We start from the raw sequence: 15,066 nt of genomic DNA on the forward strand, positions 1-15,066 counted from the left end.
TATTTTTAATTACGATCAGAATACAACGCCAAAGATAAATCTAAATTCTAATTTAAAAAAACATCCATTTGTTTGAATACGAAATTACAATATCGTGTATCGTATCCATCATGATCACATTTAATAAAATATTGCTTCAAGTTAAAGGATATTAATATATACACAAATTGAAATTAATGTTTTAGTATCGAAGAACATTCTAGATTTTTGACCGATGATTTTATAATTTTATATTACATGTTCCTTTATTTGCTTTGCTTATTTTGTTGTTTTGTCGTTATTGTTTTCTTTTTATCATGCTTTGATTTTTTATTTTTTATTTTGAGTCGAGAGTCTATTAAAAATAATTTTTCTATTCCACAAAGGTAGGAATACGATGTGTGTACATTCTATTATTTTTAGATTCCACTTGTGGAATTGCACTATACATATAATTAATTTTTATTTTATAAATTTTTTTATTTTTACAATTAACAAAATCTTTGCATCTGAAATCGTCTTCTAATCAACAATAAATGGAATAACTAATATAGTATTTAATATATTCTTACTTGTTTTGACTAGTCCCTTTATTTGATATATATATAAAAATAAAATAAAAGTTTTAACAAGCTAAGTCATAATGTTGATTTCTGATATACTCCAGATGCATCCTTTCCCCGTTTTTTTCTTCTTTTCGTTTCCTTATGATTATATATTAAAAAAAAAACATTTTAATGTTATTACAGGATGGAAAATAACAACAGAAATTTCCTTTGTGTACAAGTACAGTACATGTATTTATAATGTTATAATTACATGTTGTTTAAATTAATTAGTTGTGGACAATATATTGCATGGACAAGAGTTCTTCTCAACTTAATGAGACTGGACATTTGTTTCAAAGTTTAATTATAGAGCTTTCATTATTTTATTTATTAAAAAGAAGATACATATAATCTCTGTCTATTCTCTCCGTTCACTTTTATTTGTCATGTTTCGTTTCACACGAGAGTCAATTTGATTAATTTTTAGAACTAAAGTGAATTAGATCGATTAATTCAATATTTTAAATTTTAAATTTAGATATTTGAAAATTATATGAAAAATACTATTATAAGTTGCAATCTTTAATGTTAATATAATGAAAAAATATATTATAAAATATTAATTAAAATTCATGCATTTTGACCCTCGAGCAGGGGCGGACCCAGCATGTATTCAGGGGGTCATCCGAACCCCCTTCGGCGAAAAATTATACTATTTATACATGGTTAAAATTTCTTTTTTATGTATAAATAGTAGATGTCGAACCCCCTTCGACTAGTTTATGTGTCTACTTTTTTAGATTTTAAATCCCTTTATTAAAAATTCTGATTCCGCCCCTGCCCTCGAGGAGAAGCAGAAAGTAATAAAAGTAAAAAGTAAACGAAAGAGTACTAAGCTAAGAATTAATATGAAAGCTACATATGTTGAAAATTAAACTTCTTCAACGTGTACTTTTCTCGAGAGAATTAATCTGGATACTTTTCTGCACTTAATAAATGAATCTTTGAAAAATTGACTTGGTTTTTGACAAATTAAAACTATATTGAGTTTACTAATTCAAATTAAAATAGCTTAAGTAATCAAAATTCCCCTTCAACTCCTTAATGTTTCTGAAAATTAAAATGATAATGGGAAAGCACATTATCTATGGCATTTGCTTGTCAATATTATAATCAAGAAACTTATTTTTCGTCTATCTAAAACGCTTCATGATTATAATATGAAAAATATTTGTTTATAGAAGCTTAAATCTTGCAAGCTAACTATAGTTTAATTTATTAAATCATGCTTAATTATATATTAAAACAATGTACTCTGATTTAGTTTAGCATTGTGACAAGTCACTTGTCTTATTTTTCATTACTGCTTACATTTGTTATACTAAACAATTATCTAATCTAAAATGTTTCATCATATCACATATAATATGAAAAAGATTTGTTTATAGAAGTTTAAATCTTGCAAGATAACTATAGTTTCGTCTAATGAATTAAAATGATGCCCCTGTTGCCAATAGGCGTGGACAAAAACGGGGCTAGTAGCCCATAAGCTCAAGGGAAAGAGAGTTTTGAACTACCGCAGACTTGCTTCATCGTTTTCAACTGAGCGGCAGACCTATATGTTTATCCTATTTTGACTTGATATGAATTTAAAAAAAAAGTAAAAAAAAAAATTGAATTTTGTGATCTTAAATAAGATATATTAAATGTATTAAAATGTTTTTTAATTTTATGATCTTAAATATGTCATATGAAAAATCGAAACTAAAAAAAATAAATTAAAAAGGGACATTATTTTGAAACAGATTAAAAACTATTCGAATAATTTGTCTCCAAAATTTTCTTGTACGTGAAAGTTTTTTTTTTTATTACCAGCCCTTATTAATGGGTCGTCTTTGACTGGTTCTAAATATAATATATTCGTGGTCATCACTCTTTATTTTTTTAATTAAATAAAAAGTATGTCCATCTCCAAAACATATCTAGGATTTACAAGTTGAAGAAGCAACTTAATGGGTAATGAGGACTATAAATAGATGGTTTGGCATTTGTTGGATATATCAATAAAAAGTTTAAGCATTTTTCTGGAATTTACTTGTTTTATACACTCTTAGCAATATTATATCCATCATATATAAGTCTTATATATATATATATATATATATATATATATATATATATATATATATATTCATCAAATTAAACCAAATTCATGAAGACGGCAATGTCATTAGGTGGTTCATTCAAGCTGCAGCCTCCAACCTATGGTAAACTCATAACAATTCTAAGCATCGATGGAGGTGGCATTAGAGGAATTATTCCTGCAACTATTCTTGAATATCTTGAATCTCAACTCCAGGTAAAACTAATTTAATTTCGTAACACACTCTTCGTTTTAGTTTGTTTTTAAAAACAAAAAAATGACACCCATATTCTATATATATGGTCTAAAATCACAAATTTCAAGAGTTCGGGGATTTTAGTAGCTTTAGTTGGTTGGTTATCTGAGTTTTTCACCTTATTGGTAAGGCTTTTATTCCCCACCTTATAACTAAAATTCCTTCCTCATTTATTTTCCTTCCCCTATATACCGCCAATTTTTGGAGAAAAAAAATCTAAGAGTTTTTCTTATTCTTTCTTAAACTCCGTGTATAATAAAAAATCCCTCTGTAATTGTAGTTATCTTTTATTTTGAGAAAAGACATAAATTCCCCCCTGAAGTTGTATCGAAAAGTTAGTTACACACTTAAACTATCATGCCGACCTATTATATACCTAAACTATCTAAAAGTGAAACTATTATCCCCCTACAACTGATGTGGCAAAAAAAAAACGCGTCAGATTTTCTGTAAAGTAAAAAAAAAAATCACCCCACCCCCACACCCTTTCTTCTTCACACCCACCTACCCTCTTCTTCTTCACACTCACCTCCATTTACTCCCATTTTGAATCTTGATTTTTTTTCCTTTCAAAACGCATTAAAGTAAAAAAAAAAAAACACAAAATCACCCACCCCACATCCTTTCTTCTTCACACCCACCTCTATTTACTCTTCATTTTGAATCTTGATTTTTTTTTCTTTCAAAATCCATTAAGAAGAGAAGAATTCTCCTCCCCATTTTGGTGGAGAAGACGATTGGGGTTTGGAGGGGGGGTCGGATGGGTGGTTAATAATTAATTAAGAGTTAATTAGTATAAAATATAGTTAATAAAAGAAAAGTTAATTAATAAAGAAAAGAAAAAAAAATATAAAAAATCGGATGGGTAGTTAATAATTAATTAGGAGTTAAGTAGTATAAAATATTATTAATAAAAGAAAAGTTAATTAATAAAGAAAAGAAAAAAATATAAAAAATCGGATGGGTAGTTAATAATTAATTAGGAGTTAATTAGTATAAAATATTGTTAATAAAAGAAAAGTTAATTAATAAAGAAAAGAAAAGAAAAAAAATATAAAAAATAGGATGGGTGGTTAATAATTAATTAGGATTTAATTAGTATAAAATATAGTTAATAAAAGAAAAGTTAATTAATAAAGAAAAGAAAAAAATAGAAATATAAAAAATTGGATGGGTGGTTAATAATTAATTAGGAGCTAATTAGTATAAAATATAGTTAATAAAAGAAAAGTTAATTAATAAAGAAAAGAAAAGAAAAAAATATTAAAAATTGGATGTATAGTTAATAATTAATTAGGAATTAATTAGTATAAAGTATAGTTAATAAAAGAAAAGTTAATTAATAAAGAAAAAAAGAAAAAAAATATAAAAAATTATATTTTCTGACGTGGAGATGACGTGACATTAGCGTGGCAGCGAGTGTAATACATCACATACTATGAGAGTGGTGTTATGCTTTCAGGTGTGTAATAGGTCGTCATGATAGTTTAAGTTTGTAACTGACTTTTTGGTACAACTTTGGGAGGGAATTTATGTTTTTTCCCCTTTTATTTTACTTGATAGTGAAAAATTATTTTGCACTGCCGCTATATAGTAATTATGTGAACAAACATATATATATATATATATATTTGTGTAATAACCAAGTATTGTACGTATAGCATATGCTACTTTGAACTTATATTTAACAACTTTAATTTAATTAAAATTTGGATTAATATAGGAATTAGACGGTGAAGATGCAAGACTTGCAGATTACTTCGACATAATTGCAGGAACAAGTACTGGTGGCCTTGTTACGGCTATGCTAACAACTCCAAACAAAGACAAACGTCCTATGTTTGCTGCTAAAGACATAAAGCCCTTTTATCTTGAGCATGGTCCTAAGATATTCCCACAAAAAAGGTAAAAATAATATAATATTTGAATTCTTGTTTAAATACTAGCTAATTATATATTATCTTTAAGACTTAACAACTTTAATAAATCATGACTTTCACAGGATGATACTGTTTGGATCAATTATGAAGACATTGAAGTCTCTAATTGGACCAAAGTATAATGGGAAGTATCTTCACCAAGTCATACAAGAGAAATTAGGGGAGACTCATTTGCATGAAACTTTGACTAATGTGGTTATTCCAACTTTTGATATCAAGAATCTACAACCAACAATATTCTCCACTTTTGAGGTATTTTTTAATCAAACAAAAGTTTATGTGAATAATAATAATTGTGACTTTTTTTTTCATGGTATATATGCTTTAATTTATTGTATACTTCATACAAACAGGCAAGAGAAAAACCATTAATGGATGCTAGGCTTTCAGATATATGCATTAGCACATCTGCTGCTCCAACTTATCTTCCTGCACATTATTTCAAAACTCAAGACAAAGATGACAACTTTCACGAGTTCAATCTTGTTGATGGTGGAGTCGCAGCTAACAATCCAGTACGTATATATGCACTAATATATATTTTGAGTATATGCTTCTATAAACATTTTCAAGAAAATATGTCATTTTTTAAAATGTTTTATTGGTTTCCATGAAAGATTCTCCCCAGGGGAATACATTATCTTGTATCGAAAGGGGGAAAATGACTATTTTCACTTTTGGGCGGAAGTCAGTTTGTTTTACAATTATCTGATGAACTCTTAATTGTAAATCAACACTACTTGAACATTATTAACAACCTTTTGATATCAAATATTTTTGTCAAAACATTTTCAATTGTCTAATACTACAATAGATCTTTCCATAAAATAAGTAATTGTTTCTTATATATTACTTGGTAATTACTTTTGCAGGCCCTTGTTGCTACAAGCCAAGTGACCAAACAAATAATGAGTGGAAATCCAGATTTTTTCCCTATCAAGCCCATTGATTATGGGAGGTTTTTAGTGATTTCTATAGGCACTGGATCAGCCAAAGTGGAACAAAAATATAATGCTAAAATTGCATCAAAATGGGGTATCTTGGGATGGCTACTTGATGGAGGTTCAACTCCAATTGTTGATGTTTTTACTCAAGCCAGTGGTGATATGGTTGATTTTCATATTTCTGTTGTTTTCCAAGCTCTTCATTCTGAAGATAATTATCTTCGTATTCAGGTACAAGATTTATATACTGACAGCGTAAAAGATTTCTACACTATTTATTTGTGAGAGGTCATTTATCATGTTTTGCATGTTATACCATTTTATGCTTATTAGAGATGAATTCAAAATTTGAAGATAATACGGGCATTACTAAAATACGACAACTTTATCTTGACAAAAATAATTATTTTGTTTATTGATCAATGACAGGATGACACGCTAAGTGGAACAGACTCCTCTGTTGACATATCAACCAAAGAGAACATGGACAAATTGGTTGAAATAGGAACAAATTTATTAAAGAAACCAGTTTCAAGGATAAATCTGCAAACAGGTCTATTTGAACAAAGCAAAAAAGATGACACAAATGAAGAAACTCTGAAAAGGTAATATTATTTAACTCTCTTGTGCACATCATCATATTCTTAAGCATTACTAGCAAACAATAATAGCAACGGATAAATTTTATAATTAAATAATAAAATTCATCTCCAATTCTATTTAACGACAAATCATCAATAATATTAACAAAAATTGTTAACTAGGAAATATATACTTAACAACGACAAAATCCCGACAAAATTTATAGAATTAGTTTTTTTTTATAGTACATTATGTAGAATTCTCAACAAAAGAATGAGAAAAATCAAGGATTGTATTGATGATTAAAACTATAGAGTACATGATCCTTATATAGGATAATTTGTAGAGTCCTAAGCTATCTATAATTAGAGTCCTACTATAATAACGATTACTACTATGATAATACTGCAATTTATAAATAATCTAATCCTAATCGACTTCAGATCTTCAACACATTAAATATATAGTGATACCAAGAGAAGTATTTTCGTGTTATACATTGAATTGATCATGTATATTTTTGACAGGTTTGCAAAGTTACTTTCAGAAGAAAAAAGACTCAGGGATTCTCTGTCACCTCATACAAACAAAACCTCAGAGTAGCACATCATATAATTTATTTAGAGCACAAAAAAAATTATTTAATACCTGTGTATAATTAACTCAGTATTTAATTTGTAATAAATAACGTGTGAAATTCAATGAGTGTGTGAGGTACAGTGTGATTCAATTTGTGTTTTATGAAAATAAATAAAGTATACTAATAGATAAACAGTAAAATTCTTGTTAATATTCGTAAGGGCATATGTACTAGTTGGTCATGCTTGATTTAACTTTTATGGGTTTAAATTTATAGTATATTTTTAAATTATGGGTTTCGATATATTATAATTTGCTGCAATTCTAATCAATTTTTAAATAAAATTTTATATTTTGATGCCGAAAGTATTGAATTTAGATGATTTTAATGCTTGAACACTTTATCCGCCACTGTATATATCAGACGAAATTTATGTTTTCTCCTCCAGAACAAGGCACTTGGTCCTGCAGTTTGTTTATTTTGTTCGATTATTGCAGTTGGTCTTTCGGCACCTAGTTCATGTCTATATAATTCCCGTTTGGTCATAAATTTTAAAAGTAATTCTTCGTCATCTAATCCATCTCTATATAATCCCTACACAACTTATAGTGTAGTCTAATGGTATGTTCAGTATGGAAGAAAGTATCTATCTTTTAATTTTTTTCATGTTCGATTGGTCAAAAAATTTTAAGAATATTTTTATTAGAAAATTAAATTTCTTAAAAATGAGAAAATAACCTTCCTGCAGGTGAAAGTAGGAAAGGAAAAAAAAGTTTCTTAAGCGTCATTGGATTATGAGCATTTTAATATTATATTAAAGTACATAATTATATTCAACAGTGACATGTTTAAGTGCAACATTGCCATTAGCCCGTTGGACACAATAGGGCATATTTGACTCTCATTAGTTAGTGGTTATAACTCCTATAACCACTAATTCATTACCCACTCTTTATTCTATTTTTATGTCTGGTAACTCATGTAACCTATAGATCATTCACGTATCTTATTAACTATTCCGTTATTTTTCTTTTCATTGTAAGAAAGATTTTCTTTCCTATAAATAGTGTTGATCTTTTTTTGTGTTATGTTGAGCACAACAAGAGATATACAAGAAAATATAAAGTGATGAAAGATGAAAAATATTACATTGTGTTTATATTTAAGTTAGTGTAGTAAAAGAGAGAGTTGAAACAAAGAATAATATTCAAAGTATTCAACTAATTCACTATAAAAAAAAAGAGTAATTATATGTTGAAGGAAGGTGTTCTTTTTGTAGAGCTTTGAACTTTTTAACTAATTCGGAGTTGTTTAGAGTTGTACGACGTTGTTGGGTTGTTGTATCCTGGAGGGGACAAGTCAAGAGTGATACTACTGGATCGATGTAGATTATGCCGCGCAATGAGCTTGAATTTCCTTAAAGAGAGCGAGATATCTGCACCTCAGTCTGAATATATTTTTATTTATTTTACTTTCAACTGTAATTTATCGTAATTTGTGAAATATACACCAACAATAAGTAAAAAACCAATTTATTTTTTAAGAAAAAAAATTCCGTGGAAACATCTTTCCTGGAGAACACGAAAGTCATGGGTATCACATTTTAGCAGCCTCTTCGTGTGTCTTTTCCCGTCAATAGTAAGACAATTTTTAAACACTTCAAGCCTGAAAGAGTCGAAGCTGTTGGAAAGCAACATTCAATAACGCAACTTGATAAACAACTTACATGTAATTGATTTAAACGCACTACCATAAAAATAATTTTTAACGGCAATAAATATACACATTAACAAAGAGTAATAAAGTTTTTATCGGTATTAGTTAATTGTCACTGAATCTGTTAGTTTTAGCATTTTAATATCAATATTGAGTAATATTAATTTGCATAAGTGGCATATGTTATAATTCTCTCTTTAGTGCATAAAAATATTTTTCATTATCATCTTTAGTTAGTGTAGATTATTCATTTCATTATGTATTTTTAACCTAATTATCACTAATAAGTTGTGTACTAAATCATAATGGTGCACTAAATCATGTTAGTGCACTAAATGATAATGATTGCATTCCATTATTTTTTCATCTTTGAATAATTTTCTCTCTATAAATAGAGAGGTCTTCTTTGTTTTGATATGTAAGAAAACATTGAGTGTATTAAGTTTGTCAAAAAAGAGAGTTCTTATTAGTTGAAGGAAGGTATTCTTTTTTGTGGAGTTTTAAACTCAACTCTTGTCCAGAGTTTGTTGAGTTACATTTTGTGATAAGGCTGTTGTATCCTGGAGGGGATAAGTCAAGAGTACTACTGCTGGACCGGTGAAAAGATTTGCTGCAGTGGACTTGAATCTCCTTAAAGAAAGCGAGATATCCGCACCTCAGCCAAGAAGTGAATCTATTCTCTTTATTTTATTTTTCAATTGTAATTTGTAATCGTGTAATTTCACCAACAATTTTAAGGAGATTCAATATGGCTACAATTGAAAAATCCGCGGATATCAAGATTGGAGATCTAAACAAGCTATTTCGATTCAATGGTAATCATTTCAAGAGATGGAAGGGTAAAGTATTTTTCTACTTAAGTCTTCTCAATGTTTCATATGTGTTAACTCAGAAAAATTCTAATAAAGTTAACATCCTCTCCATGGATAATGATGAACTTATTTCTCATTAAGAAAAAGTAGAAAAGTACAATAATGATTCCTACAAGTATCGGTATTATATTCTTAATTGTCTATCTGATAATTTTTATGATTATTATGTAGAACTTAATATACTGCAAAGAAAATATGGAAAGCATTGCAGAGTAAATATGATAACGAAGAAGCTAAAGCAAAAAAATATGCTGCTAGCCAATTTTTTTCGTTTCCAAATGGTGCATGAAAAATCAGTAATAGACCAAGCTCAAGATTATATAATGATCGTTGAAGAGCTCAGGTCCATGGAAGTCAAAATTGGAGACAACCTTATTGTTTGTGGCATAATAGACAAACTTCCACCTTCATGGAAGGAGTTTCAAAAAACTATGTGCCACAAACAAAAGAAAACCTCTCTTGAGACTTTGATAATGAAAATCCGCATGGAAGAGGAGGCAAAGGGCCAAAGAAGAAAAAGAGGAGGAGATACAGGAAAATTAGAATAATAACCAAAGCAAGGTGGAAAGTCTCAATTCAATGTGGCGGTTGATGACCGTAGCAATAGTCAAATGCACTGGAGGGAAGCCGCACGCAAAAGAAGAGAGAGGATAGTCAGAATTATATTGAGGCCGCAGCAGCCTTCATTCACTCGTCTTGCTACTTCGGAACTGTTCAGCTTTTTCTATTCTTTTGTTAACTGATTTTTGTATTGGATTCAATTCACCCCACGATTGGAAATTATTGACTGGCTCTATCTATAAAGATTTTGGATTTACAAAATGAAGAGAGCAGCATCACAACGAAGGTAAATTTAGTTACTTCAAAAAATGTTACTCCTGAATTTAACAAAAATACCTCTTTGAAGCCTAAGAAGAAAAAGATCAAGAAAAATAATGATAGACTTCCCAAAAAAAATAATTGTGAAAATAGCCAAGCACAAAATCAACAAGTTTATGATAAAGGATCGTGTTTTATCTATGGAAAGAGTGGGCATATTGCTCAATTTTGCAGATATCAAAAATGTGGTCCTACACCTCAGGCAAACGTTATCGAAGAGCCTTCTGTGGCAATGATTACAGACATAAACATGGTTGAGAATGTTGATGGATGGTGGGCTGATTATGGTGCAAACCGTCATGTCTGTTATGACAAAGATTGGTTTAAAAAATATACTCCTTTTGGAGAGCCCAAAACCATCATTCTCGGTGATTCTCATACTACTTAAGTTCTTGGAATGGGAGATGTCGAATTGTGTTTTACCTCTGGAAGGATATTAACTTTGAAAGATGTACTTTATAGTCCTTCCATAAGAAAAAACTTGATGTCTAATTTTCTCCTTAATAAAGCAAGCTTTAAATAGATTATTGAATCTGATCAATATGTAATTGTGAAAAAGGGTATTTTTGTGGGAAAGGGGTATTCTTGTGATGGGATGTTTAAACTGAATATTGAAACGAATAAAGTTTCTACTTCTGTTTACACGCTTTCTTCTACTAATTTTTGGCGTGTTCGTTTGTGTCATATTATGATAGTTATGTTGGAATCATGAGTAGTTTATGATTAATCTCAGTGATTAAAAAGAATTTTAAAAATTGTGAAGCTTGTATTAAAGCCAAAATCACTAAAAGGCCTCATTTTCAAGTTGAAAGAAAAACTGATTTATTAGAATTAGTTCACACTGATATTTGTGAACTTGGAGAAATTTTAACTCGCGGAGGAAATAGATATTTTATCACTTTCATTGATGATTTTTCTAAGTTTACATATGTTTACTTGATGACAATTAAAAGTGATGCTTTTAAAAATTTTAATTTTTTTCTCTATGAGGTTGAAAATCCGTTTGAAAAGAAAATAAAAAGAATTAGAAGTGGTAGAGGCCGTGAATATGAATCAAATGAGTTTAATTCTTTTGTTAGATCATTGGAAATAATTCATGAAACTACTCTTCCTTATTCTCCTACATCTAATGGTGTACCAGAAAGAAAAAATAGAACAACAACGACCCAGTGCAATCCCACAACGTGGGGTCTGGAAGGATAGAGTGTATGCAGATCTTACTCCTACCAAGGTAGGACGACTATTTTCAGAAGACCCTCGGCTCAATAAAAGCATAAAAAGGCAGATAAGGTTAAGAAATTAAAAATGCTATGGGGTAACAAATAACGAAAGCATCACATACAAAATAAAGTAATCAAAGTATAGAAAGTAATATATATAATAACAGAAATAACAGAAATCAGAGCACAAAAAATCGTAATGCACTACTGTGCCTACGAATAGGAAAGAGTAACGAGACTATGTGCTAGCCTTCTACTCTAATGTGGTTCCTCCACACCCTCCTATCTAAGGTCATGTCCTCTGTAAGCTGTAACTGTGCCATGTCCTGTCTAATCACCTCTTTCCAATACTTCTTCAGCCTACCCCTACCTCTTCTGTAACCATCCATGGCCAACCTCTCACACCTCTACACTAGGGCATCTGTGTCTCTCCTCTACATATGCCCAAACCATCTTAATCGCATTTCTCGTATCTTATCTTCCACCGAGGCCACTCCCACCTTTTTTCGAATAGCCTCATTTCTAATCTTGTCCCTCCTTGTGTACCCACACATCCATCTCAACATTCTCATCTCGGCAATTTTCATCTTTTGAACGTGCGAGGTCTTAACTGGCCAGCACTCCACCCCATACAACAAATCTGGTCTAACCACCACTTTATAGAAATTGCCCTTAAGTTGTGGTGATACCTTCTTATCACATAGCACTTCGAAAGCGAGCTTTCATTTCGTCCACTCTGCCCTAATACGATATGTGACATCATCGTCAATCTCCTTGCTGCATTGGTTAAATTGACTAATGTCATGCTTATTGAGTCAAATACACCTTTAAATTTTTGGGGTGAAGCTATTTTGACTGTGTGTTATGTGTTAAATCGAGTGCCTCATAAAAAGACTAAACAAACACATTTTGAGTTGTGGAAAGGCCACAAGCCAAGTTTGGGATATCTAAGAGTTTGGGGTTGTCTAGCCTTTGTGAGGCTAATGGATCCCAAGGTTACAAAATTGGGTAAGAAAGTTACTACTTGTGTTTTTCTTGGTTATGCTTTAAATAGTACAGCCTATAGATTTTTTAATCTTAAAGATAATATTGTAATAGAATCATGTGATGCTATTTTTCATGAAAATAAATTTTCTTTTGATTCTAAAAATAGTGGGGGTCAAAGGATTGAACAAAATATTTTATCACTACCTAGTTCTTCTTCTTCCATTTTAAAAAACAAAGAAATTGATGATTCTGAGTTAAGAAGAAGTAAAAGAGCTAGAGTAGAAAAAAATTTTGGTCCTGATTTTTATGTTTTTAATGTTGGAGATGACCCTTTCACTTTACAAGAAATTTTATCTTCGCATGATTCTATTTTCTGGAAAGAGGCCGTAAATGATGAAATGAAATCACTAATTTCTAACACAATTTGGAAGAGAGAGTTGATTTACCACCAGGCTGTAAAATAATTGGTTGCAAATGGGTCTTACGAAAAAAGTTAAAATCGGATGGATCTATCGATAAATATAAGGCTAGACTAATTGCTAAAGGATTTAAGCAGCTAGAAGGTATAGAGTTTTTTGATATTTTTTCTCCGATTACTAGAATTACATCCATTAGACTTTTAATTACTATTGCTGCAATTTTTGATTTGCATATTCATCAAATGGATGTAAAAACTATATTTTTAAATGGAGACCTTAATGAAGAAATTTATATGGAACAACCTGAGGGTTTTGTTGAAGCAGGCCAAAAAAACAAAGTATGTAAATTTACTAAATTCCTATATGGCTTGAAACAGGCACCAAAGCAATGGCATGAAAAGTTTGATTCTTGCATGATTGAAAATGATTTTAAAATAAATGAGTGTGATAAGTACATATATCATAAGTCTTGGAATAATACACATGTTATTATTTGCCTATATGTTGATGATTTATAGATCTTTGGCTCGAATATGAATGTTATTGATGATATTAAGAACATTCTTAGAAGTCATTTTGATATGAAAGATCTTGGTGAGACAAATTTTATTCTTGGAATAAAAATTACTAGAACATGTGATGGAATTTTCCTTGACCAGTCACATTATGTTGAGAAAATTTTAAAAAAATATAACTTTCTTGATTGCAAGCATGTTTTCACTCCTTTTAATTCAAATGTACACTTATTTCCTGTTCAAAGTGAAAATGATGTGATAAATCAAAAGGAGTATGCTAACTTAATTTAAAGTTTGAGATATGTAACTGATTATACTAGGCCTGATATTGCATATGCAGTAGGAGTACTTAGCAGGTTTACAAGCAAGTCAGGTAATGAAAATAGGCATGCTATAACAAGAGTTATGAGGTATTTAATTGGAAAAAAAACTTGTGGTTTGTTCTATAAAAAATATCATGTTGTTCTTGAAGGCTTTTTTGGTGGTGTTGTTTGTTGGAAATTAAAAAGGCAAATTATAATTGTTAACTCTACCATAGAGGCTGAACTAATTACTTTAGCTTCAGCTAGTGAGGAAGCGAATTGGTTAAGAGATTTATTATTTCGAATACCTTATTTTGAAAAACCAATTCCTCCAATTTTAATTCATTGTGATAGCACTGCAATAATTGGTAGAGTTCAAAATTGTTATTACAACGGGAAATCGAGACCTATAAGGAGGAAACACAGTAATGTAAGATCATATTTGACAAGTGGTACCATTAATGTTGATTATGTCAAATCTTGTGAAAATCTTACAGATCCTCTTACTAAGGCTATAACAAGAGAAAAGGTCTAGAGCACATCGAGGGAGATGGGATTGAAGCCTATAAATTCATTAGTCATATATAAGGAAACCCAACCTGGAGACTAGAGATCCTATAACCAGGTTCAATGGAAAAAAAATCATATGATGACTTGTTGTGAAAAAATACACTATTTTTTATTTCCTCTCTATGATGTGATTGCATTGTTTTCTGTCGTGAATTGTGGAGGTTGAGTTTAAAAAATACTTAATGAAAATTTGTAGCCCGTATGGGTGGAGTGTTAAACTTGCAGGAGTACTCTCAGCAGATTTTACCTATGTGAGTGTAGAAGTAGACTGCTTCCTATGAGAATTTGGTTTATTCTCAAAAGCACTCATAAAATCGGAATAGCATAAGGCCGTAATGTGCTGAATTATAAAGCTCATGACAACACCTTGATTACTATGTGTGAGCAGTAATATTTTATGTCCCTTAAGCAGTTGTAGTTCAAGTCTAAAACCACTATGACTCTGGAGTAAATGTTATTGTTTCACTAAGTGAAGGTTCAATGTAGAGCACACCTTTATTATGTATAGTAGTCTTCCTTCAGCTGATAAACTCTCTTATATAATATTAAAATGAGTGGGGGATTGTTAGTTTTATCATTTTAATATCAATATTCCTTGCCTCCTCTTCCATTCG

At 30.1% G+C, this 15,066-nt stretch overlaps 1 protein-coding gene across 1 annotated transcript; it reads left to right on the plus strand.

Moving 5' to 3' along the window:
- The first annotated feature begins 2,715 nt into the window (after positions 1-2,715).
- On the plus strand, positions 2,716-7,189 carry LOC129902670 (patatin-like protein 2). The gene is made up of 7 exons (XM_055978027.1): positions 2,716-2,886; positions 4,650-4,831; positions 4,929-5,118; positions 5,220-5,381; positions 5,739-6,041; positions 6,240-6,415; positions 6,920-7,189. The coding sequence occupies exons 1-7, from the start codon at positions 2,740-2,742 to the stop codon at positions 6,993-6,995; spliced, it is 1,236 nt and encodes a 411-aa protein (XP_055834002.1). The 5' UTR covers positions 2,716-2,739; the 3' UTR covers positions 6,996-7,189.
- Positions 7,190-15,066: the final 7,877 nt, after the last annotated feature.

The sequence above is a fragment of the Solanum dulcamara genome, chromosome 9, assembly GCF_947179165.1.
Source record: "Solanum dulcamara chromosome 9, daSolDulc1.2, whole genome shotgun sequence".
Lineage (NCBI taxonomy): Eukaryota > Viridiplantae > Streptophyta > Magnoliopsida > Solanales > Solanaceae > Solanum > Solanum dulcamara.

Coding starts and splice junctions, on each gene's coding strand:
- LOC129902670 (XM_055978027.1), top strand. CDS start 2,740: ATGAAGACGGCAATGTCATTAGGTGGTTCATTCAAGCTGCAGCCTCCA. Junction 2,887..4,649: donor ATCTTGAATCTCAACTCCAG/GTAAAACTAATT, acceptor GGATTAATATAG/GAATTAGACGGTGAAGATGC. Junction 4,832..4,928: donor AAGATATTCCCACAAAAAAG/GTAAAAATAATA, acceptor TGACTTTCACAG/GATGATACTGTTTGGATCAA.